Source organism: Gymnoscopelus microlampas (assembly GCF_963454915.1).
Source record: "Gymnoscopelus microlampas genome assembly, chromosome: 5".
NCBI classification, from domain to species: domain Eukaryota; kingdom Metazoa; phylum Chordata; class Actinopteri; order Myctophiformes; family Myctophidae; genus Gymnoscopelus; species Gymnoscopelus microlampas.
This window is the reverse complement of record NC_139942.1, coordinates 23617225-23642423: the sequence shown is the minus strand read 5'-3', so window position 1 is coordinate 23642423 and position 25199 is coordinate 23617225. Positions and strand designations below refer to the sequence as shown.

The 25199-nt window shown below is 40.8% G+C and overlaps 1 protein-coding gene across 1 annotated transcript; it reads right to left on the bottom strand.

Annotated features, from left to right (window-relative positions):
• Positions 1 to 582: 582 nt before the first annotated feature.
• On the bottom strand, positions 583 to 24890 carry mfsd14a2 (major facilitator superfamily domain containing 14A2). The gene is made up of 12 exons (XM_084057149.1): positions 24657 to 24890; positions 19535 to 19630; positions 15380 to 15442; positions 14743 to 14870; positions 13853 to 13967; positions 13543 to 13761; positions 12948 to 13061; positions 11717 to 11788; positions 6464 to 6576; positions 4745 to 4842; positions 4052 to 4209; positions 583 to 3627 (listed from the first exon to the last, which is right to left on the bottom strand). Exons 1-12 carry the CDS (start codon positions 24738 to 24740, stop codon positions 3415 to 3417), a joined length of 1473 nt encoding a protein of 490 aa, XP_083913275.1. The 5' UTR covers positions 24741 to 24890; the 3' UTR covers positions 583 to 3414.
• Between the last annotated feature and the right edge of the window lie 309 nt (positions 24891 to 25199).

The window sequence follows — 25199 nt, the reverse complement described above, 5'->3', positions numbered from 1 at the left end:
CAGTGACACAGTATTTGAAACCTGGGTTGCATGAACATTTTAATTTTACAGCATTACAAATATATTTGCTTTGATACTTTTTGATTTTTTATCATTTTATTCATTGGTTTTCTTTTATTCTTATTTTTTTCAGTTAAAAACACAAAACGCATGCTGTCCTCCTGAGTGGACAGGCCAATAACTCCTTGAAAAATGTATCGTTATATTTATGTCTAAAGGCACAAACACTTAGTAACATTTTTTTTTACACAGGTTATCATTATTCATGCGTGAAATGGACAGGTTTTAGAGTACTATATAGTAAAGAACTTGTTGGGGATTTCAACCAAACATTACTACTGCCTCCATGTGGCTATTATAGGTTGTTTGGAATTTCCCAACGCATGAAACCCATCTCTAGTCATGGGAACAAAAAGCTAACATTACTTCAGAATTTTAGCTGGATCTACATTTTTGTTGGTTACTTGTTGAGTTTGTTTCCCTTGAGCCACACCCTTGGTCTTGGAACAAACATTAAAGGGAGAGAAAAAAGAAACATGTGGCGCCCACACCCAAACCCACAGACACAAATTCAGACACAGCTCAATGTACAATAAACCTTTAATAAATAGTTTGTCATTAGTTTCCCATATTTACATAATATCCACCATTTACTCATGTTGCCATATTCACTTCTTGGCTAATTTTAGGCACACAGAGAGGGGCTCAGGCCACAAACCACATTGTACTAAAAATAGGAGTGGCTAGCAGGTTAAGTCTTGAGAAATATATAATTGCACCATACAACCAAACAGACCTATAAGTGGCCATCTCCTTGAGCAATACATATATACATTTTCTGAATGTACAGGTGATTTTGTACATTTACAGTCATCTGCTTGGGAACCTGTGTGTGCACATGGGGCTGGTGCAGAATCTTACCAATTTGTTTATCTGTTTATCTGAATGCATGGGTTTACTTATGCGTTGGTCCAATATATGCGTAAATACAAAAAGACTGAGAACATAAGTCAAAGTCAATGTTGGCCTCATTATCTAATGTCAATCCCTCCAAAATGATAAAAATGCTATGGCAGGCATTGTGTGGCTTATAGCATTGTATGTTTCCTCGGTACGTATGTCAGCATGTACAGCTTTGAAACATTCAATGATACCTGTTATGAAAAGGAAAACCTCATCAAATTGTAACACACTGAATGCTTGTGTAAATTGCTGGAAACAAAAGATTGGACATTTGATAATTCCCCAAACTAGCCACAATGTTGAAAATAATCCTAAAAAATAAATGGAAGAGTTAAAAAGCCATTTAAAAAAAGGAAAAAAAAATGTGTTCAAACTTAAATCTTCAGCCAAAGTAATTAAGACAAGAGAAACTGACCAAAGAAACAAAAACAAATCCAAAGCAGCTTCACAAGCACCAACACTCACAAAAACAAATGTATGAAAAAGCAAACCAAAAGAAAATTTGGCACAAAAGAATGAGTGAAAAATACATTGCAGTTTAGATAGACATTATACAGCATGAAACCCACTATAAGCTAATTCACGCCAGGGTGTGATTTGGTTATTTCAATGCACTTGAGGCATTTACAAAAATCAATCACTCAAAATTACAACAGCAAAAATATTCCGGTAGCTAATACAGTATTTTAAAATGTTCTGCCATCACGGATTGACATTGCGTCAGAAATGTCAAGCCGACCAATAGTAACCACTTACATGGAAGCCTAAATGTCAAGGGATTCAGGGAAATCCGTTTTACTGTCGGCCCAAATACCATGTGCAGTGTTTGTTTTAAATCATACCACATCACGTTTATTACCGTTTAGATTATGTACTGTAGCAGCACATATGATATCCAATGATATTTTTCCAAAGACACTGTATTCAAAGTCAGTGCCAACATTGATAATGAAACTATAGCTTAAGGTTCTCCAGAGACTTGAACAAGAAACAAAAACTACAGTATGATTCTGCCAGCCTTTGTTTAAACTTAGAAATGTCATAAAAACAGACCAGGTAGGGTGTTAACATGAAGGGGGAAATTGAGTCAAATGTATGTTGATGCTCCGATGGGAGCAATAGCAAAGGATTACATGGCCCACTCAGACCTCAGTCTTCATACAGGTTGCGTAATATCAATATATGTATATATATATATATATGTATGTGTATATATATGTATATATATATATTTGAAGTCACTTCAAGGCAACATTTGTTTTTCGAATACAAATTTGAATCACAACTAGCCTTCAGTCTGAACAGAGGAAAATATACAACCCAAACTGTACTGCTAACCTTAAGAATGGCAGGTAAACATTGAAAACGGTCGCGGCTAATAAAGTGGTCTATCTCTCTCTCTGGTACACTTCTCGGTCCGTTGGAAGTGCGTTATCTGACAAAATCTGTGGTCTTTAGAATTGTTCAAGTAGACTAAAGTCCCTCCATTAAAAAAGAAAAAAGAAAAGGAGGTTTTTGTTTCTGAACTGGCTCAACTAAACCAATTCTAGATATAGAAGAGCCTCTTCAACACGGACTTGAGGAGGCCGTTCTTGTAGGCATACAGTTGTTTTTGCCCCTCCGTTGGTACGTTGCAGGCAAAGACCTGCGGTTCCCCTTCTTGGACACTTAAGCCTAATTTATACTCGTGGCATGTCGTTAGCTCGAAAATCCGGTTATTTACGGCGAGTGCCGGTGCCGCGCGACAGAGTATAACTTAGGCTTCATACAAAGCCTTAGTCACAACGACAAGCATCACAACAGAAGTTAGCTTGAGGAATGGGCCATTAGACACATGCTCGACTGTTGGCTACACTCTCGTTGGACAAACAAGGACATGATCGTCACTTTACGGGCTACGGAGGAGTAAGAAGAATCACACAGGGATTTTAGTAACAATTATGATAACCTCACCCACACACACACACTCAAGCAAGTCACTTGTATCGGTGTGCTTCATTGTTGTGTGTTTCTGCACAGGAGCCGAAAAGCTGCTTAATGCTCCACCCTGTTGCCGCCTCATAGAAACGAAGGGTGAGAGTCCAGCGCAGTCAAAGTAACTCCTCTCTCTCGCTCTCTCTCTCTCACACACACACACACACACACACACACACACACACCTTCCACAGCAGTCCCAAATAAACTCGGCAAACTACACCCCCCCCTCCTCCCCATAGGACCATTACAAAGTTCTCACACCACCCTGCTTTAAAATTGGGCTGCACAAGGAAAAGACGGCCAACTTTTTGTGCTGCGGACATCTCACATCCACACAGGGGCCACGTGGTGTGCCTGAGGCATGAGTGTGCATATGTGATATAATGTGTGCATCTGTCCAATGCTCTGAGGTGCGTGTGAGGTGAGTGGGTGGCAGGGGGGACGCCCCCCGCCCGCCCCCCACCGAGGCTGGGGTTATACACTGCTGTCCTCCAGTAGTGGCTCCTTGCCCTCGGCCCCGCTGCCTTGAGGACTGTGAGAGTGGGTCTGCGCTCCGTTACTGTGCTTCTTGTAGGCTCCAGGCCGCATGCCGGGCCCTGTGTGCTCTGGGATGAACAGGGCCACCAGCAGGGACAGCAGCACGGAGCACGCTCCGAACAGAAAGGGGGGGCCGGGAATGATGGAACTCTGGGGGAGAGAATGAGAGAGAGAGGACGCAAAGTTGATGAAGAAGTTGATAGTGGTTTCATGGTAGAACTGTATGTGTATTCAGGTTGGTCAGAGTACAATACCGCATTTTTCGAAGAATGCAACTTGACATTTGGAACGGGAGGAGATGGGAATAAGGAAACTGTCAGTAAGGATATGCATGTGTGCACTTATCATTAATGTTGTCCAGATTAGAAAATACGATATCTACCCTAAATATTGTCACTTTCATTTTGTGTGCAACTCGAAACAATATAATTTATTGTTTGCTTAGTGTTGTCACTAATAGTGTGGGCGTGATTATTGAGACCTACCGAATCTAAATACAAGAACTACACATACAATATCAGCACCATTTCTGTAAATGACATCGGTGAAGAATCGTAGTTTTCTCTGTGCTCACCTCGTCGGTGGGGTTGGCCATGTTGCCTTTGCCACTTTTTTCGGAGGCGTCCGTGTCAGTTAGCTCGACATGGAACAGGTAGAAGACAAAGCCGTACAGCGCCGGACCCAAGCCATTACACAGCCCACGGATCCCTGTTATCATGCCCTGAACCACACCTACAGAGAGAAGATGTAAGAGACATACAAACAACCTCATCAGGATCACATGTGCTGCTGGATATTAACCACTTAAACCCTCTATTCTTAGTGAAATGGACCCGAGTTGCAACTGTACTTGGTACGCTCTTTCAGAGCTTGTAGATCGGCTATTTTTGGCAAATGTTCCCCCCAGAAAAGGAGGCATTGGGGTTCAAGTGGTTAAGTGAAAATAGCCAATCTATGAGCTCACAACGCATTGCAGCGAGATGCGTTGTGAGCTCTTATACCGGCTATTTCTGGTGTAAAACTGTATAAATAAGGCTTTACAGTGAGGTCATCATTATGTTCAACAGCCTCTGTGGAAACCAAATGGTGTAATTTGAGTGCATCATTCTAAGAGTTATATTTCTGTATGCTTATTCAGATTTGTTAATATTAAAAATATCACATTAAATTAGGTTTTAGAGAGAATGAGAGTGACAAGCGTGATGGGTAATGATGGGGGTCTGTCTTTTCTATCCAGGACTAAGATACATGTGGCTGAGAAGCTCACCTTGCTGGTCTGGGTCAGCATTGCGGGACACGATGGCGCTGATGGCTGGGAAGGTGATGCTGGACATGGCTGCTACTGATCCAGCCGCCCATATCATCCTGCACAAACAATACTCAGTCAGAAGAGCTTTGCATACAGATGTCCAACAACAACAGCAGCATGCTACTGAGCAGGTAGTTCCATCAAGCAAAGCATTAACAAGGCACCCCAGGCGGAAATAAGGTAAGAGGTTATTGGTGTTTTTCACATCAAGAACCATAAAGAAAACCCTTCTCAAAATAACACAGTCATAGCAGGTCAATTTAGACTTATATCCTGGTTATTGATCAAGTCCTAACAGAACTCCAATATGACATGGTTCACATCTAGGATCTATGAAACTCTCAAGTTAAAACACCTGATGAGAACACTATCGGCTGACAAATCAATGCTTCCTGAGAAATGATATTGAAACTAAGTTTGAATTGGGTGGAGTCTGGGTTGAGCTGACAATATACTCATTAATGTCCCCAGGCTATAGCTGATATGTCTTACCAAAGAAATACTTACACTTGTTCTGAAACAGTGCATTTAAATGTAAATCATTAATCTAGACATTTCAGGGCTTTTAATTAAAGACTACCCAAGGAAATTACATTGCAACATTAGCATTGTATCACTGGAGCTGAGAATTGTTTTCACATAATACTTTGGCGATTGGCAGTGCTTTTCATTTGGATTTGCTGCCCTCTGGTGGTTAGTTAGGGCAGTACAATAACACACTATTTGATGAGGGAATTCTGTGTTCAAATGATGTAATCACTAAATGACGTCTGGGCTAGTTCTGGTATATATATATGTGAGATAGAGAGAGAGCAGTTCTCCTTATGAATAAAAAGTGGAGGATGAATTTCAGTGCTGGAGCCAGGAATTGTTCCCAAATTATATTTTTATACTGTTCTGTTGTATTTGTATTGTTGTCTCCTGAGCTCATAACAAAGCAAAGTTCAATCGATGTCTCATTGAAATGGTACTGTTATTGAATCTTGAACTATCACAAGTAGAATGTTCAAAGAATTTTGATTTATTATCCTGCTTATACGTGTAATCAGCAGAAAAACAGCTAACAACAGGAGAGACTGTTGATTTTTTATATAGCCTATATTAATGTGTGCAGTTATGCAGTTGGGCTGATTTGTGACTTTTAATTATCGTTCCAATAAAGTGGATTCAGTTCTAAAAGGAGCCGGCTAAATCGTAATGTATTGTAAGTCAGGGGGATTGGACTTGCAACGTAACTTATTACTCTTGATACCACATAATGTAATATATATTTTTTTAAAGGAGTTATACGTAACTAGAAATGTATTACTCTTCCTGAATAACTTGCCCAACACTGTCTGTGAGATACCACTGGATGAATACATTTTCATAGCCTTATTTCTGTGTGTCAAATAAACGGTTACACTCACTCAGTCAACACTAATGCTCTGTAAATGCAGCACAAACTTGGGTGTAAGGGTGTAACAATCCAATCACAAACGATACAGGGAACATTTCAATTGAGTGTTGCTTTCAATACACAGGTTTATCCAGTACAATAAGTCCATTGTGTGATCAAGTGTTAACGGAAATGCAGAATATTTCAAGTACTCAAGGCCAATTGTGCAGCAGTGAGTGAGCTACCATTAATGAACGTAGAGCAAGGTGTGTGTATAAGAAACAGTGTTTGTTACTGACCAGGGCTGAGAGCCAAACCCATACCAGGCCAGCTGAAGGATCTGGAAGCCAAGGCCAAGTAGGATAGTGTTCTTATTCCCTATGGAACGCATCAAGATCCCCAGAACAACAGTCTGAAAGAACAAAATACAATTTCTATTGTTACCACTTCAGTTTTCTGAGTGATTATTTTAGGTAGGTCGTCACTTCCATTGAAAAACAAAACAAAAAATGTATGAACAAACTTCATAAGCGCTAGAAGGAATGTGTTAAAGGGCAACTTTGCACCCAAACCCTATTTTAATTACGTTGAGGACATAATAAACATGACGGAGTGTGTCTATTCTGGGTTTTGATATTTTGAACATGATTTCGACATCGTACAGAATGTCAGTTCTTCCTTAGCCTCCATCTCCAGGCTTTCATTTTTGTTCAAAAAGAAAGCCTGGACCAAGCTGTTGACGTTTCTGACATAGGAAGTGGGAGTCAACCTTTCATTTCCCAACCAACCAGAGTGCAGTGGGCGTTGCTCCAAATGTTGTGACGTCAGGGCTCTCAATGCTGCACATTGGAGGAGGGGCACGGAGTGGGGCGGGGGCACAGATCGGTGAACCAATTGGAGCCCACGGATGTTTTCGCAGGAGATTTTGAATCCACCCCTCTATGTCAGATATCAGACGCGCTGGGGCAGGCTAGTTCTTCCTGGACTGCGACCCGTTTCCTGTTCCAGTCAGACCTGCTTCTCCAGCTGATGTCAAACACCTAGTCAGACTGTACCAAGTGGTCAAAGAGAGGAGAGTGCGACTGGAGTTTTTTTTTTTTGTCGTTAGTTTGGCTTTTGTTTAGATTCTTTTTAGTTCTTTATACATTTGTTTTAACCTGTATTCGGTAAATAGTATTTTGTATTGTGTCTACAAATATTAATGTTAACATATCTTCTTAAGTTATTGTAGGATTCAATCAAGGGTTGTCATGGTGCCCTTCATTGTGGAGGTGCTGGTAGACACGGTAACTGACACCTCAGAGCAGTCTGACAAGGTGATTGACATCAGCTGGAGGAGAAGGTCCGACTGGAACTACAGGAAACATGGGCATTGTAGTCCAAGGAAGCCTTTGAAAGGAAGGAAAGCCAACGTAATTTTCTCTAGCCGGCAGATTCGTCGCACTGGGTGGCAGACTCACACCGGAAGTCGGTGAAATAACATTGGAGTCTATAAAAGCCGGCTGGACAGCTTATGAACAAACACTATTTCTGAACGATTTAGACCTTTATAAAATACACTATTTCTGAACAATTGAGACCTTTATAAAATACTCGCCTCGGGAAAATAAAAGACGTATCACACATTTTTTTCTGCTGTGTTGCTTTTCGATGAGTATGATGTATCAAAAGAGCACAAAGTATGTTTCTGAACAGCCAAAGTATAATATCCTGTCTGGCAACCAAATCTCGCGATACCTCCAAGACAAAAACGATACCTGCCGCTGTTTAGATGCCTCAATAAAATTATGTACTGTGCACATCAAAAAGCAAGTGATTAGAAAACAACCTGTGATACTGTATGTTTTCTTTTATATTCCTGAACCCGAATCGTTCAGAAATAATGTTTGTTCATGAGCTGGTCCAGCAGGCTCCATTCACTGCAATGTATTTCATCCAACTTTCGGTGCAAGGTTTGCCACCCATGAGTGTCATGGCGCATGCCCAGCGTCCAGCACGTCTCTTTCTTTCAAAAGCTTCCTTGTTGTAGTCCAGGAAGAACTGACATTCTGTACGATGATGTCACAGTTTCCAGAAAAAACACACTCCAACATCATGTTTATTATGTCCTCAATCAACTTAATTAAAATAGGGTTTGGGTGCAAAATCAGCAACGTTGCCCTTTAATGCACGTTCCCTGGCTAGCTATAAGACGTAAAAATAGATTCTGCATGCATAGATCATTAAAAAAAGTTTCACATTCTCTTACGCCTTTCCCTTTCATTCGCTTTGCAATCTTTATAAACGTCACCAATAAAGTACAATATGGGGGTAATGTTAATGACATCATATTGATGACGTCAGTCTTGCCCAAATATGAAGTTCAGTGATGGATGACTGAGATTATGAATTCACAAAATTTGATTTCAATTCAGTCACAAAATGTTAGATGGAGTATTAGTAGCGGAGTAGTCTCTCGAGCCAGGCGGTTGACTCACACAATTATGAAATGCATACAGTATGTGCAACGGAAGCGCTGAAAATGATACAGGAGTAAATTGGACGCTAGCCTCCAGTCGTGCAAGTCCTATTTGTCCTAATGTAAATCCAATTAATTGAAGCATACTGTATATAAGAGCTTTAATCGGGCATAAATATTTGAGCTCGGCTCAACCCAGCCCGACAGAACGTCAAGCCCAGCCCGACCCAAAGCCCGATACATTATTGAAAAGTTGGATCCGACCCAGCCCGAAACCCGTAATTTTTCTAAACAAGCTTAATTGCTGCATGCAGCCTTTTTTCATCATTTCAGTCATTCTACCCTTTTCCAACTGTCTTTATTTAAAAAACAGCTTGGAGCAAATAGGGCTATATAAATATATACAATTAGGTAGGGGTGTGCGTGGATATTTGGTTAAACGGGGCTGCCCCTACTAACCGTTTTCAAAATAATATTTGGTTATTCTATTAAATATATTTTTAATTGATTTACGTTTTGCGTTGCAATGGAGAAATCACATCCAATATAAATACCTGGATGTGAATCACCCATGTTACCTAGTAGCCCCGCTGCCTGTGATCCAGTCATTTGAAGAAATAATCCAACGTTTACTTTGAGGTGAGGAAGACTTGTTTGTCTGAAGATCCATTCTATATGTCATGTTATGGTTTATTATTATTATTGAATTGTTTTTATTGATTTTTCAACACCAACAATACATACATACATAACAAGAAGGAACATAACCATACATTAACAATACCTTAAGTAAATAGACAGTAATACAAAAATCAGACATGTTATGGTTTAAGGGGAGCTGGTCAGCTTTGTTCAAACCGGCTCAGCGACTCCGACTTGCGCTGCGCTGGAGTGACAGCTGATTGATTTGACCTACTTTTACGCTGCGCTGGAATGATGTAATTAATTATTTGGGAGCAGGTGTGTAAGATTCCAATAGTATAAACATTTTAAATGACTTTCATATACTCTCTGCTTATTGTGAACACATGCTACAAAATAATACACACACACACACACACACACACACACACACACACACACACACACACACACACACTTATTTTGCCTAGCCCAGCCCAGCCCGACAAATACAGTACGTGACCAATTGAACCCGGCCCGGACCATGCCAACCCAGCCCGTCGGGTCCCGTCAGGCTCGGGCTGAAATCTTAAGCTCTACTGTATATAGCTTGCTGCTTAGCAGAAATGAAAATTCTAAAATATATTTTAAAGATATTTCAAAATATGTTTTTGAGAACGTAAATGACATGCATGACAATTTCCTGTTATCAGCTAAATAAGACAGACTATTCCACATTCAGAGATTGTGGAACAGTTGTCTGGCTTTAGAGACTAGAAATGGAGGGAAAGACATACATACGAGACAACGCCTCTTCTAGACAACTCAACCCTTAGCCACCACGCCATAACAACTTCACAAGAACAATGATGGCTTCTTAACGGTGAGCCATCTAGAGGAAGGGTCTCTCGGGTCTTTGACTGGACCTAATCTTGGATCTCATATTTCTTTTTATTTATTAAAGATTTTTTTGTTACAATCAAAATATAGGCTACTACACGTCTACAGTAAATAGTCAATGATTTACTTTTCTTTGAGGGGATTTATAGCAAAAGAATTACAGCTCCAAGCAGCCGTGGATGATGCATGGTTTCAGCATATGATTAAAGTACTTGAGCCACAGTATGATATCCCCTTTCGCTGACACTTCAGAAACACAGGAATACATTATGAGAACAAATTAATTATGACGTAATGAACAGATGTGACTAGGAATTGTCAAATAAACTACGTAGCTCTTACTACAGAGGGATGGACATCCATATAACACACACTAGGGTTGCACAATATGGACAAAATGTCATACCTTAATATTTATGACAATCTAAACAGCAATGTGATATACAATTTGACTATGGGTTCACACTTGTTATTTTATATTTTAAGTGTAACAGTTAAAAACTAAGCATTCTTAAAAAAAACATATTTTGAATTCTGTCGACCGGAAGTCAAACTCTTACTTTTGTACTGCATGACGAAAGTGGTAAGCTTTGCAATGATGGAAAATCCCCGATCGAATTTCAGTACTGAGGTTTTGAATGACTGCCGTAACCGGTACATCTTTTCAGATAGAAAGTAAGCTGCTATGGTTGGTCAGACGCCGCCAGTTATTCATTTTCAATGAGAGACGACGAGTGAGTGAGTGGTCGTGCTAGTCTCATGCACAGTGCACACGCCCGCCAGTGCTAGAGTTAAACTTTCTTCTAATGGCAATAGAGTACCGAAGTCCTGATGTCACTCCCGCTACCGATGTCACAGAAGTATTTTTTCTATTGAAAATCCCCATAGAAAAATCTTAGATTGTGTCAAATAAGATCTGTGTTCCAAAAATAAACATATCAGCCGGGCAATTCTGTCAGGTATGTAACTCTGTCGTTTATGATATTGAGTTACATTTGATAATGTCTGTGTTTGAGTAAAAGAAAATTCCATACGAGTAAAATTGCCCAGCTGATTTGTCTATTTTTGTAACACAGTTCTTACATGACGTGATCAAAGATTTCTTTGCGGGGAATTTTAATGTAAAAATGTATATAGCGGCCTCTAGCGGCAGTGATGCCAGACCTTGGTGCTCTATATAGACCTTTTTAATCCCACGGGGGAAATTCAGCTTCACCCAGCTGATGGCTGCTCAGACAATCACATTGAGCGCTCGGGCCATACATCAAACCTGGGACCTTCTGTTTGCTAGGCGGGCTCTCTACCCATTCAGCTGTGGCAGACCTATGCGATGCGCAAGGAAAGAGGGATTGAATGGGCTGATACTGATATCAGTCAGCCCTAGCACACGCTCTCCTGTGAGGTTATAGGGTGTGTGATGGGGTGTTGTCGAGTTACATGATGGAAAACACATCTACTATAGAGTACTGTATGCCATTGTTTGGTATATTTCTCTGACATTTAGTCTGAGCAGTCTGCATAACCCATTGCTGGTGAGAGGATAAGGAAAGGAAAGGGTTGTCTGTTCTCATACCTGTGCAATTATGGAGAGGATTCCCACCACTGCGATAAATGCAGCCACCGTCTCTGATGTGAAGCGTATGACCTGAAGGGGAGAGAAACCACATTCACGCCACGCAGGTTAGGACACGGCCACTTTGCAACAGACACAGGAACATATCTCAAGCAGAAGATAATCATCCATAATACATGCACATTCCTAAAAACAGGAGAGGCGTGTGTCATTGGGTTTTTTAGGAGTGTTTTTGTGGCCCTCGGCTTCACGACGACATACTTTAAGAAAACAAACAAACAATCAAATGTATCCAGGTAGAATACACCCACCCCCTCCCTTTATCTTCTTTCATAACGGCAGCAGTGGTGGTGGGTCAGGTGGAGTGAGGCGAGTTTATTCATGACAACAGATGAGGAGCGAGCGAGGGATGGACAACAAAGCACTTTCTGGCACAAGAAGAGACTGAGGACTGGGATAAAGAGAGCAGGTGGGCGTGGTAAGAAATGCTATATCCCCTTGTTGCTCCATAAATCACGATTCTCCAAAATGAGGCAGCAGGGAATTATGAGGCTGTGTGTTTGTGTGTCAGGTGTTTATGCGTCAGACTTGTCCGACTAGTTTTGACATAGTCACACATGCAAAAGGCTGTGTTTACACAAATGCAACAGCCCTGAACATCCCGGCAGTTTGGACAAGGAGGAGACCGAGTCTGTCAGTTTATTCTGAGGCAGCCAACTCCCTCTAGACGACAGAAACCGGGGATTAGCATCTGAAGCGGGTTATTTTCCGGACGCTGCAGTTTAAAATGTATTTGGCTTTTTCTTGCGGTGAAAATGTGTATTATTATTTTTTTCTGCTGATCCACCTATTTAAATTGTTCTACTTATTCACGTTCTGAAATAGGCTGCTGGGCAAAACCTGCTGATCCAATCTCGTAATAGAACGGGTACGGGGAAAAGTGTGTGGTCTGCAACTTTTCCCGCCTGGTGGTGTACTGAAATACATCTCAGATGTTTCCAGTAGCCATTTCTGCAAACAAAGATGGCAGAGCCAAGGGGCTATCGCGTCAAGCATACCCATCAATCCCTCATGATCATTATGCTTAGTAATTCAGCGCAGCATCCAAAAACATGATAAGAATCCTTCTGGTATCGTAGATATCCCCTTTATTGTCAACAGCAGCACATGGCCTTTGTGATGGAGGGTGAAGACTGCATGTAAGCGGAAAGGAGGAGGAGGGCAATGTTACCTGTCTGAGATAGAGGAAGAAGCTGGAGTACTGCCCTGCCTCAGGGAGGTAGGAGAGGAACACTGTGATACAGATGAGGAGCACAGTGGAGTCTTGCCCCACCTTACGCAGAGACTGAAACAAAACAAACCAACACAGCACAGCTGGGACTTTAGCCACTGGTTGATGTCTTTCAGTGTTACCAGTATTCATTACTTTGGCATGCAAAAGTAGCACATTATGTAAAAGAGGCACAAAGAAAAATGCTTTAAAGCATCTTGATTAAAAGCGATTATATAAACTACATCATAAAGTCTACATTTGTACATTTGCACAATGTCAAATTTCAGTCCATTTATTATGCTGTCAAATAAAGTGGTTTGCATGAAAAAAGTTATTTGCATAAAAATGACATTACATGAGCCATCATTCTTTTATATCAAGACATTTTATGCACACGTCCTGTCCTCTGCAAGTGATTTTCATAAATAAGTGATTTGCATTCAAATTATATTATAACATGGGCCATCATTGTTTTATACCAACACATTCTCTGTAAATTTCCTGTCCGTGGCAAGTGATTTTCATGTATTCTGAATGTATTGTAGATGCTCACAGCGAAGGGGTCGGCCTGCTCCCAGGAGATGGGCGCTCCCCAGGAGGCGGGCCTCATCTTCTCGGGTAGTGACTCCGGCACAGCGACCAGGATGAAGCAGATGTCCAGCAGGGCAATGAATGTGGCCAGGATCACCACCAGGGTGTCGCCGTACGTTGCCGACAGGTAGGCGCCGATGGCCGGGCTGGTCACCAGACTAGCCGCGAAGGTAGCAGACACCTGGATACAAAACGATGGAAATGTTCTGTCAAATGTTCAGCTGGAGACAACAACAATGACAGCCATATCTCTGATTGCAGCTTGCTCTTACCAGACCATACGCTGTGCTCCTCTCATGCTCCTGTGTGATGTCTGCCACGTAGGCAAAGATCACAGAGAAGGTGACGGCGAAGACACCGGACATGGAGATGACTGCAAAGTACCACCTGGAGGACAAAAGGAAAGTCAGATATCAGGACAGTAACACTGCTAGTAAAGGCAACACTACATTACCTAAACAGAGTAGCAATACGGGATCTTGTACAAACAGTCCTAGCTATAGTATAACAGACTGTACTTTGAGGGCCCTCACACCTACGTTGCACCACCGATTCGACTGATATGCCCATATATGGAGATCTGTATGTCAGTCCATGCAGATTGTATCTGGATTTTCTGGATTATTTCTTCAAATGACAGAGGCAGCGGGCAGTACGACATAACCTGGATGATCTAGGTGTTTGTTGGATGTGATCTCTCACACATTTTGTAGTAGACAGTCTGTAGCTTACTGTACTAAGAAGTGAGCTGGCAGGCAGCAGCTGCAGGTTACCAGCAGCGCACAAATTTGTGTGACCGGCCACTCAAATCACCCATGTTAAATGTTATTGCTTAGTTTGCTTGTTAAAAAACATGTTTTTTAAAAAACATGTTTAATGACAGTAATATGGGTGCAACATAAATATATATATATTTTTTTTTCATAAACACATTGGAAAATAGAATGTGCTCCAGGGCTCACAAGAAAGGTCCCGCGGACGCCAGTTTAATCTATTCCTTAAATGTTCCTTGAGTGAAGGAGTTATGTTCTAGAGATGACCCACAGAGGAGGACCACACTGAACCCAACTATAGAGCAATGAGCTTAATCCCTCTGTGTGTGACTTTAGTTGAGTGCAGCTGATATGGTGAATGGTGTTTTGTGTGTGTGGGGGGGCCTCACCATGGGCTGATCTTCATCAGTGGGATGGGCGCGCATGTGAAGAACACTGTTAGCAGCAGGAAGGACTTGCGTCCCCATACATCTGACAATGCTCCAATCAGAGGAGCGCTGAGAAATGATAATAGGCCCTGAGGGAGGGCGAGAGAGACAGAGGCAGATGCAGAGTGAGCGCCACAAAGTGTTTTAGAGTGAAGCAATTATAGTCACATGGAAAGAGTGGGAGAGAAAATACAGAATGCGTGTGAGAGGCAAAGAGAAAAGCATGGAGAAAGAATGGAGAAAGAGAGCTAAACCTAATTTATACTTTGTCACGCGATGGTGTCACTCACAGAAAATAACAATGCTAACAAGCTAACAATGTGATGCATTGATGTGTCGTTAGCTTCTGTTCTTCAAAAGGAAGAAGTGTGTTCATTGGACTGAGCACTTTTAATAGATAACTAGAGTTAATTAACTACATACGGTAACTGTATGTATAGATTCACCTGGCTGTAAACCTTAGGCTAACTTGCATCCGCTCACTCTGAGAAATGGTTCAACTTTCCACACCCTAAATACATTACCGTTGTGAAAGTCCCAAGTTCACAACCATCAAACATATGGGTCCGCATGGGTTGTGTAGAGCGGTATCGCTTACCTTGACTCCGTGAATGAGCCCATTCATCAGGAATGTGTGCTGGGGGAACGTTTGGTGCAAAGTCTGGGGAACAAAAAAAACGCCAGTTAACGGCACATCATGAAGCCATTTGTATCCTTATACAGGCCACAACACCTTTCCCACAATGACCTACAGCAGGATCATTTCACTCTGCAACGTTGATAAAGTCAGCCGGCCGGCCACAGCAGGACAGCCTGCCAAGTCTGACCACAATGTACACAAATCTACCCGTGTTACTGCTGACTCCCTCTGAGCCGACAGATAAAGTAAAAGCACTGACTAAATCTGGAAAGGAAAAAAATAAATAAAACAGAAGCCTTGTTATTACACAAGGGCTTTTATAATAATACATTATGAACATATGCTTTTCTTTTGTAATGGTAGAAATGTTAATATGACACCTAGGGTGACTTTAATAGCCTCTTTTAGGCCCGCCCTTCACTATTAATAACTTCATTTGTATAGCTTATCTAAAAACAACAGACTGCCATCTGCATATATTACTACTGTTACACATCCACACAGGCACATAATTAGCTAGCTTGAGGCCATAGTGGTAAAGTGTTCACAAAGTCCAACCTGTATGTGTGAATTGATGGTCTCTAGATTAAATCTTACAGCAATTTTGTAAAACAATATATAAAGATGGCTTACACACTACAGATATTTCAGAGAATTACTGAGAACAGATAATATTACTGTACTGATACTAGTCTGCACTTCTTTCCATGTGGCTTTATACAGTATAAAACAAACCCTATGAAAAATGACTAAACTCTATTCACACTATACGTGTAACCATGTTTTTTTAATTGGTTCACTGGCAGGACTTGAGTGCGAAGGCCAATGTCACTAGGAACATTTTAATTTGAGGGGGTGAGTGAGTGAGGCTTCAGTCACTATCATGGTTACATTTTTATTTAATGATTCAATGGACTTTCTCCAATGCATGCACAAATACCGTCTCTCACACACACACACACACACACACACACACACACACACACACACACACACACACACACACACGTCAAATAGCCCACCCTTCCCCCTCAGTTGCTAAATCCAAAATCCAGAGCAATACTATCAATATCTTATTAGGCCAGATCAATTTGTTAAAGAAATGTCCAAAATCAATCACTGGTACTCCGTTATCCTCTCCTTGCCCTCTTCTGCACTGCTGTAGCCAGCTACAATGAAGCTGTTTATACCACATCTGCTGAGACTCTGCCCAGACAATTATCCCACTTTACCAGGGGTGTGCCATTGAGAGCACTGAGTCAGCAGCTCAATGAACAACAACAACAACACATATTAAAACCTCATTGGAAGTTGGATTTGAAAGATCTGCAGCACTGTGGTCTTTTAGGATGTTGTCTATTCACTCTCTGTGTGACCTGCTCATTTCCCCCCGGCCCCTGGTAGCTTCTATGAAAGCCATGGTGGAGAACATCCTTCACACTCATGACCTTTCAGAATCACTCACAGGCAGCTGATTGCACTCAAGGGTGGAAAATTACCAACAGCAGCCTATCCGGATAAATGTTTGTCTTTCCCCATCAGCCACTGCGACAGATAACAAACTTGTAGGCTGTTTAGTCTAAAATGTTGCTGTCAGGTCAAATGGAACAAATGAAAGGTTGGTAGGTTTTAAAGTTATAGTCAGATAGGTTCGATAATTTATTTCTTTGATAAACTCATTATGTGCCAACAAATGTCAAGATAACAACAGAAATGTCTGAACCACTGTCACATTATGGCTGTAGTGTTCCAGATCAGATGGTACTTCAGTACAAGTTCCTGTGCTGGCATAAAGAGAACACGGGACATTCATATGCATAAATCTATTTGCTGTTCAGTTCAAAGTCTGTGGTATGAGAGTGCAGAGATGTCATTGACACTGTTGTAGGAATATAAACCTCTTGCTCAATATATGCTATGACCCACCAACCGCATTTGAACCACAAACAGAGGTGGTACGGTGGCTTTCATACCATTATACATAGAAAATCCCAGGCTGGAGCATTGCAACAGGTGCTGCATAAGCAGGACACTCATTTCAAGTCACACTGGTTGAAAAGTGTCAACAAATGCCCTAAAATGTCAAACAATCTGGGTTGTTTAGTGGGCTTGTGGTAATAAGCTGGTTGGTGACTCCTCTGGGCTGTGGGGATTCAGTTATCCACTGTTCAGATTGTGAATGTGGTGGGATATTGCTGCTGGATACTAATGAAGTGTCTGGCTTATTGGGAGCAGTGAAGCACTCCCGCGCCCTCCGATTAGCCCGAAATGCAAATCCCGCCTTCGTCACCCTTGGATTTAAAAAGGCAGCAAACCTTAGCAATTAACACAAAACCACTGCACATACACCACTACTAATTTATAAATACTGCACAATATATGCCTGTCTAGGCTGCACCATGTGATGTGGCACACAGATGTTAATTTGCTTATGATAAAGAGTTCCATCCAAAGTAACAGTGTTAGCATACTTGAGATTAACATTTTATTTAGCCGATGTGATTATCAAGTGCAAAATGCATATGAAAATAAGCTTAAATTCTTAGATTGCCAAACACCACAACCAACCGTTGAGGGATAGAAGCCTGACGGGCTTCATGCAATTCAAGAATGATGATGTAATAGCCTGCACAAGACGTTGCAAACGAGAGTGAAGGAGAAGTGTATAAAAAAGGTTACACAACAAGAGAACAAATCGAATTCAGATACTTGATGAAGAGATGTGTTTTTTTCCGTTTATGACAGAGGATATATAGTGTATAGTGTTGTATTAATGCATATCTTAGTTATATACATATATTTATATATATACACTTTTTCTTTTCGGCACCTTACTGATGATGTTGCCTTGACTGTGATTTCTCTCCATCATGCTGCAGCTAACATACTTTTTCCCCCTGCCCTGTAATCTGTTCTTCTTTCTTTGGCGCCTCAATTTCCCCAGCAGGATAAATAAAAGGTCTTATCTTATGAAATACAAATAAGGTCCGCACACTCTATTTTTATTTCATGTATTGTTGTTTGTCCTGCACCTGGATGTGCGTGCATTCCCCTTCCTCTTATCTAATATTAGTAATACTAAGGGGGTGAAAAATACAACCCAGTAAAGCAGGGGTTGACACTAAGGTCTCAGAGGCACTTGCCCATCGGGGAAGTACAGGTCATGTTCACTTGCCAGAAAAGTAAATCGTCCATTATGAAATGATAGGTGTGTGCGCGTGCGTGTGCGTGCGTGCGTGCGTGCGTGCGTGTGTGAGAGGGAGAGAAAGCGCTCTGGCCACGTTCAAGTGTTTATATAGACAGAAATCTTGTGAAAGACGATGCTTCCTCACTCAAACACACTTGCCCGCCGGGCAACCTGAAAGCAAACTCCACTTTCCCGAACGTTTTATGTACTTGCCACAGGCAGTCGGGCAACCGTTAGTGTCAACCTCTGCAGTAAAGGATGTCTATACACACACACACACACACACACACACATCTGTGTCAACCATTTGCCCAAAACAATAACGGCTGTGCACTGAGGTGAGCATGTTCAGTGGTTGCCTAGCATACATCTGTGCCGTGGTCTGCCAACAAACGACTGACCTCTCTCTTTCTCTCTACCCGATAAGCCTCTCAACAAAGAGCCAGTGCTCAGACAATGTGCCGTTTGATGCCCTTTCATATTTCTTAGTCCATTAGTGTCGGGGAAAAGGTCTGGCACTATATATACACACGCACACATACATTAATTCACAGACAAAACAAAGTGTGTCATGCAGGCCCTATGCCATTTGATTAGTGATTCAATTATTCATGGAGGGTGGTGGGTCTTTTGTGTGTGATTCCAGTCAATGGAAATTTTGGGAAACGCCACTCTCTGGGCAAGCTCACAGGGAAGAACAGGTGGGTGGGTGCGTGAATACAGAAGAAATGTGATGTCACTACTAGTTAAACACTTAAGCCCAATTTTATCCTTTGTAGTATGCTGAAAACAGCCAATCTATAAGCAAACAACGTTTCGAATCGACACACTTTGAACTTGTGGATCTGCTATTTTCACTATTTTTGTAAACTTTTGGCCTATAATGACATTATAGGGGTGCCAGGTTTGTGTTTGACTTGGCTTACCGAGAGCATGGGGGTGGTGAGGAGACCCCACGCGAAGAACTCCAGGAAAATAACCACCACAGCATGGTAAACGCTGGGCTCACCGATTCCCTGAGGCTGAAGGGACAAGAGAAAGAGAGTAGAGAGACAGAACAAGAAAGAGACAAAGAGAATGGTTAGCTGAGAGGCTATGAAAAAGACATTCGATCACATGGTGAACTAGAATCAATTTCACAAACAGCATGCATCTAATTACATTTACATTACAATAGCCATCCTGTGACTGTGTGACATCATATGTAAAGCACTTTGTGAGTTTTCTCTGTGAGAAGTGCTATATAAATAAAATGCACTTACTTACATGGTCTGCTGTCTAAATTAGACAACCAAGAAAATGAAGATACAAAGACTAAATCTCTGAACTTTTGAATCACGAGTCCAGTGCATGTGACAGGATGGTTGTACTGTAGTGTGATGAATGTCTAGTGTTTTTACTTTAAACTTCTCCAGGGTGAATTGCAGTCAATGTTGCAGACCCAGGCCAGCAATAAAGTATTTCATTTTTAATCTTAACAAGGCAATGATCCAAACTGTGACCAATCATTTTATTATTATTCAATTACAAATTCCTATCCGTTCACAAGTTCAGATAGCTAAAACCTATGCACTGACAGAAAATAATCAATCTGAATTCATGAGGACATGGCACAAGAAAATGGGGTTATATTCAACAAGCCTTGTCGGCTCAGCAACATGCTGTTCTTGATTAGGTGCAGCCGAATTATAATGCAACAGTATGTCAATCAAAAATGTACATGTAATTATTGGGAAACAGAAACACCCGTTTTAAATTAGTTATGTTGTCAAGGCTTTGGCGTCTATAGATAGATACTGTCCAGCAGCTTAGTAACTACTCCACCTATATAGGCTTAAACCTATTACAATGACTAAAACACAATTGACCCTTTGTCAGCCTTCTGATTGGTCCCTGACTGACGAAACAGCAGGCTTTCCCCGCCTTGTTCTGCTCTGGTTCCACCTACTTTCGGTTGCTTATGCTGAATTTGCTAAAAACAAGTAGAAAAATATCCTGTTTTTGGAGAGAGGAAAAAAAACATATGCCTTAGCCATGGTTCACATGACGCTCGTCTGTCACGTCTGTCACACACATGGCGCTACTTGTTCCTGTTTTTTGGAGAAAATGGCCGGCGATCAGATTAAAAAGCTTTTTATTGAACAATACAGAAGATACAGGTACTTAGACCTGGGCGCTTTAACTTGTAACATCCGTAACATCCGTGGCAGGGGGGTCAGCACTTTATATTTGAAATCTGGACGTTTATGTAGATGTACTGGTTGTAAAAGTAAATTTTTCAAAAAACAGGAACAAGTAGTGCCATGGCCCACAACTGTCATGGTATAACAGTCATGTTTCAGGGCTACTTATGCCGGACCATGCTGCAACCGAGGTGTTCCTTTTCACTGAGACCAAGTTAAAAATAAGAATTGAATAAATCAAATATCAATACAAGGCAACTGAAAAAGAGTTTTAAATGGTAGTGGAGACAGGATCTTTGTCCATCCAAGCAACAGCAACCAATGGGAGTGACTTGACAAAGGGTCAATTAGTTTTTCTCCCCATCTCACTTTAATTATGCCCCCGGTCCCCCAAGAGATCACTGCTGCACAATAAAATCCATACAAGTCTATAAGGCCAGGTGATAGATGGGACAGCGTGATTGGGGGTGCCGTGGCAGAAGGCAATGCAAGGTACAGTGCGAAAATCGGGTTGAGTGTAAAATAGGCCAGACCCAGCTCAGCCAAGACAGAAGACACTGACAGTTAGGCGTGGGCTTGTGTGGTTTGTCACTTCCCCATGTGGTGTCAATGTATCACAGTGTGACGGATGGGAAACAGGTTAGCAATGGAGTTCCCCATGGCAAATCACATTGGGCCCTTTTAGACATAGTAAACGTATAGAATAGATCGGACATCCCATTCAGCATCACTGTGCTTCCAAGTCGAACAAGGAAGAGGAATGAATCGATCCACGGGGGCCTCTCCGTGATGCCTTTGTTTAGCTATGAAGATGCACCGTTATGGTAGCAATAAGTATCATCCGGTCCTCCAGCAAAGTCAGTGACTAGTGTGAACACGGAAGTAGGGTGCTTATGAAACACCTGTTCCTTTACATCTATGATTAACCCATTCAGACCGGGAACGCATCTCTGTCATTTTTAGATTTCTTTGGGCTATTCAAAAATAGCAGATATACAAGCTCATGCCATGCTATGAGCTTGTAGATCTGATTTCTTTTTTTAAAGTGAAAATGAGTGCAAATCTTTGATTTTTTTTTTTTTTAAGCGAACATTTGAAAAATATTTTGTTCCAGGGACCCCCCAGAAGCAAAGATTTGAGTTACAAATGTTCACTTCAAAATATATATATATTCAAAGATTTGCTCACATTTTCATGATTTTTGAATGGCCAAAGACATCTTAAAATGACACAGATGCGTTCCCTTCCCGGTCTTAATGAGTTAAGCCAACGAAAGTTCCACCCTCTTTTTTTGGTTCCGTTACACACTACCTGCTTCACCACAGTAATGGAGAACGATGAGGAACTCAACTCACCAGCCAACGCGTGTTGCAATTTCCTTTAATTGATATTTAGTTTTAGAGTATGCTCCCTGAACTGCTATCTGAAAATGACATCGGAGAATCTAAAAAGCAGTGGGTGGAATGTTAAGGCTAACTGTTGAAAGTCAAATCCTACTAACTTAACTCTCTCTCTGGCTCCCCAAACTGGTATCTAGCAGGGCTACTCTTTGCCTGGATCCCGTTCAAACTGCTATCAGGTGGCAGGGCTATCTCATTCAAATTATTACCTGGCAGGGCTACTTTAATGGATCCAATTAAAACTGGTACAGGTACTTACCCTAACTCAGGGATTAGACCTGGCCACAGGAAAGCAACAACACCAATGTTAAATAGAGGCCTTGTCTGAAATGATCACATCAGCAGGTGTATAATTATATTTACAGGCACAAAGACTGTCATCAGTGGATGTCATTGCCATGTACAACACCTTTCGAGTCAATTGGGCATATTTGGAAAGTTCAAAATATGGTCATATGTGTTTTGTCAGATTTCCAGTGCATGAATTCAAAACATATTTGACATAACTTAACGTCTGCTCATTACATAGCTAGCACTATCTTAGTAAACATGCTTCACCTGACAGACCTAACTGCTAACAATGGGCCTTCTATGCATCTATATCTGTCCCCTATTCACTTCCTGACGAGGTTGTACTACTTTCCAATGTGATTTTTTAGAGAACTTGACGGATGCAATTAAATCTGAACAGTAGGCCAGCAAAATGAGGAGGAAGAGCATTTGTTTATTTATTCAACGTTATTTACATGGCGTGTTGTTGACTTGAACGTTTCATTGTGTCCAACTTTTAAACTACTTCACCTACAGGCCACGCATGACAACTTCTACATTCCATGATAGTCACCATGAGATTATCAGTTCTATTACTTACATAATGATAGTGTATATATAGCAGTGGTGGAAGAAGTACTCTGATATTTTACTAAGTAAAAGTAGCAATACCACAATATAAAAATACTCTGTTACAAGTAAAAGGCCTGTCTTCAAAATGATACGTAAAAGTACAAAAGTATTGGCATCAAAGTGTAATGTAATTACAGTGCCAAAAGTAAAAGTACTAAAATGTTTGAAAATAACCTATAAAACAGGGTTCAAGTGGTTAATGTATGTTTTAGAATATAATAATGTATATCTGCAAAGTAACTAGTAACCAAAGCTTTCAAATAATTGTAGTGGAGTAAAAGTACAATTACAATATTTGCCTCTCATATGTAGTGGAGTAGAAGTAAAAGTATTGAAAATACTCAAGTAAAATAAAAAAAATACCTCATAATTGTACTTAAATACAGTACTTTGGTGCAACATGTACTTAGTTAACACCACTGATAGAGTGTATACACAGTACTAGCTGCATGGGGACGGCGGTAGTCCTAATTTGCCAGATGGATAAAAACAAACCTTGAAATAAACACACATTTGATGTGGTGTTGAACACCAACGGATAAGATAAAGGGGGTAATGTTTGTTAATAATACACAACTCTGGGTTATTTGAATTTCTCCTCCAGGAAATCGTCTTATTGTATTTGGTACAAAGAGCTGATGTTAATATGAGCTGCTCGCTAACGTTACCTGAACTGAGCTGACGTGTAAACGGATAGGCCGCTAACGATGGCTACAGCCTAGGAAGAGGACACCAAGGATACGATAGTGACGCCACAAAACGATGGGAAGTGTGCCTATCGTAAACCCGTTTAATAATAATAATAATAATAATAATATTAAACCCGTTTAGTTCATAATAATAATAATGATAATCTCAACCCCGTTTAATACATAATAATAATTATTATTATTATTATCTTAAAGCCGTTTAGTTAGTTAAAATAGCGGATCTCACCATCTACATACACGGTAAGCACACGACACGTCTCAGCTTGCAGATCTGCTATTTTCACTATTTTGTAAACAGGTCATAATCTGTTGCATTACATTGCCCTTTCCTTCGGGTGAAAATGCTTCATTTTTCAGTATAGTATAAAGTAAAGTAACGGCACAATGCAACAAAGGAGGACCAAAAATGCCATATCTAAAAATAAATAAATAAATTAATTAATGAAATACTAAAATAAATAAGTGCCAAAATAAATGAATATGCTAAGAAAATAAATGTATTATTTATGTGACAATAGCAACAGCTCCACGAATATAAAAAAATAAAAAATAAAATAATAATAATAATAATAAAAGGAGTAGAAAGCACTTCCGCTAGATGTGATGTGACATCACTGACGCAACCTTGGAAGTTTGTAGGCTAAAGCTAGCTTCTTAGCTGTGGCTATTGTGGTCACTTATAACCACCCAGCTAACAAGTAAATATGATATATATATATACAAACCGCAGACAAGAGTTAAGACACCGGGCAGACGTTCGGAAACATAAAGCACGTCAACTAATGACAACAAAAAACACCAATCGGAATGACTGGCAAAGCTATAGCGAAGATAAATAAATATTTAACTCACACTGGCTCCATCTTTTATGATAATTTTCTTTGCCAGAAGAATGCTGCGGTTCAGCCGCTTCTTCTTCTTCTTCTCCCCCGTCATGGTTAACTGATGTCCATGCTTGGTGTTAGAGAGGCATCGTTGTGTTCGTTCAGAATAATATGATGTTGTCTTCGGGGTTGTTATGTCGCCACCTCGTTATTCAGGTCCAGCTACTAGCCTAGCAGCAACGAGCCGAGCTAGTATAGTAGCAATGATGATCAGATCTACCCCCATCCTCACCAGCGTTGCCAGATGTTGTGGGAGAAATAAGCAAACAGGCCTATGAAAACAAGCCCAAAAGAAGCGACATGTTAGCCTCTAGGAGGCCACATAGCACTCTAAATCTAGTAGTCTAGTAGTAATACATCTGCCTTTTTCAAAAAAATCTTACAATAAAATGTGGAATATTTGGAATAGTTTTGAAACATTCTAACAACACAAATCTGGCACTGGCACGGGGCTCAAGCTGGCACAAAACATTTTCAGATGGGGCCATATACATATTAATTTGGGGGTCCA

What these genes read in the sequence shown, in the direction of transcription:
- mfsd14a2 (XM_084057149.1), bottom strand. Translation starts at nt 24,740, where the DNA reads ATGACGGGGGAGAAGAAGAAGAAGAAGCGGCTGAACCGCAGCATTCTT. An exon ending in GGAGCACAGCGTATGGTCTG is followed by an intron (nt 13,762 to 13,852) that starts GTAAGAGCAAGC and finishes TTTTGTATCCAG; the next exon opens with GTGTCTGCTACCTTCGCGGC. An exon ending in GGGTTTGGCTCTCAGCCCTG is followed by an intron (nt 4,843 to 6,463) that starts GTCAGTAACAAA and finishes TTGTTTGTGCAG; the next exon opens with GATGATATGGGCGGCTGGAT.